Below are 1,316 nucleotides of genomic sequence, written 5' to 3'. Positions count from 1 at the left end.
TCTTCTTCTTCTTCTTCTTCTTCTTCTTCTTCTTCTTCTTCTTCTTCTTCTTCTTCTTCTTCTTCCTCCTCCTCCTCCTCCTCCTCCTCTTTCTCCTCCTCCTCTCCACAAACTCTCCCTCTCTCCTAGCACTGATAATGTCACCTAGTTTAGGTAATGAAATATCTGCAAGAAAACAAACAAGTTCAGAGAGACCAAGGACCCCCTCAGGGGGTCAGGACTTGTTTCATCTCTCTCTTAAAACAGCCTTATAAAGAATAGCAAAGTGGAAAGGGCCCTTGGAGGTCTTCTAGTCCAACCCCCTGCCCAAGCAGGGGACCCTATCCCATTACAATCTTTTCTTGAAAACCTCCAGGGATGGAGCACCCACAACTTCTGGAGGCCAGCCGTTCCAATTCTAGTTTTTCATTTGCTCTTTTGCTGACATTTCCATGTTTTTCACTTCCAGGTCACGGTCGGTGGGATGGCGCCAACTGTCAAACGAGGCTACCTTTTATCTGCGGCTACAAACCAGATTTGACGCCTCCATAATTCGCACCAGAAAAATAACCCTTGCTTCCCAAGAGCTACCCAAATGGGTCAGCCCTGAAATGGAGATAATCGACCAGGAATTTCTTTCCTTTTGAGACCCTGCACCTATAAATGCACTCCTGCAAGTGCAAATGCAAAAGAATCATCAATCGTCTTGACTTAGATTGACACCAATCATTATTTAAAGCACCATAATAGAACGCATTGTTTAAGAAAAATCCGGCTTGATTTGAGTGCTTAATGAGATCTATGGGCTACTTATACCTTCCACAATTGCAGCGAGAAAGCTTTAATTTAAAACTAATTACAAATCATTCATTAAACATCACTTACTTCAGCATGTAATGGCCTAGTCATACTTTTAAGACAGGGGGGAAAGACGCTGCCGTACAAATGTCAGATAAATCCACACAGAGGTAATTGAATGGTGTTGTTTGGAGGGCTGTAAAAGAAAAGGAAAAGAAATTGAAAGGAAGGAAGGAAGGAGAGGAAAGGAAAATGATGGAAGAAAAGAGAAAGAGAGAGAGAGAGAGAGAGAGAGAGAGAGAGAGAGAGAAGGGAGGGAGGGAGGGAGGGAGGGAGGGAAGGAGAGGGAAGGAAAGAGAGAGAAAGAAAGAAGAAAGAAAGAAAGAAAGAAAGAGGGAAGGAGGCAGAGAGAGAGAGAAAGAAAGAAAAAAAGAAAGAAAGAAAGAAAGGAGGGAGGGAGGGAAGAGGGGAGAAGGAAGGAAGGAGATGAAAGGAAAACAATGGAAGAAAAGAAAGAAAGAAAGAGAAAGAGAGAGAGA

At 43.1% G+C, this 1,316-nt stretch overlaps 1 protein-coding gene across 1 annotated transcript in view; it reads left to right on the top strand.

Moving 5' to 3' along the window:
- Positions 1–864, top strand: part of LOC107283209 (snaclec bitiscetin subunit beta) — a 13,903-nt gene extending 13,039 nt beyond the window's left edge. The window contains exon 6 of the mRNA XM_015811081.1: positions 449–864. Coding sequence (XP_015666567.1) covers positions 449–531 — 83 coding nt within the window. The 3' untranslated portion in view covers positions 532–864. The remainder of the gene's footprint in view (positions 1–448) is intronic.
- The last annotated feature ends 452 nt before the right edge of the window (positions 865–1,316 follow it).

This window comes from Protobothrops mucrosquamatus, unplaced genomic scaffold, assembly GCF_001527695.2.
Source record: "Protobothrops mucrosquamatus isolate PMUCROS unplaced genomic scaffold, P.Mucros_1.0 scaffold28, whole genome shotgun sequence".
NCBI classification, from domain to species: Eukaryota; Metazoa; Chordata; class Lepidosauria; order Squamata; family Viperidae; genus Protobothrops; species Protobothrops mucrosquamatus.
Note: the sequence above shows the minus strand (reverse complement) of the source record. Positions and strands in the feature narration are given on the sequence as shown.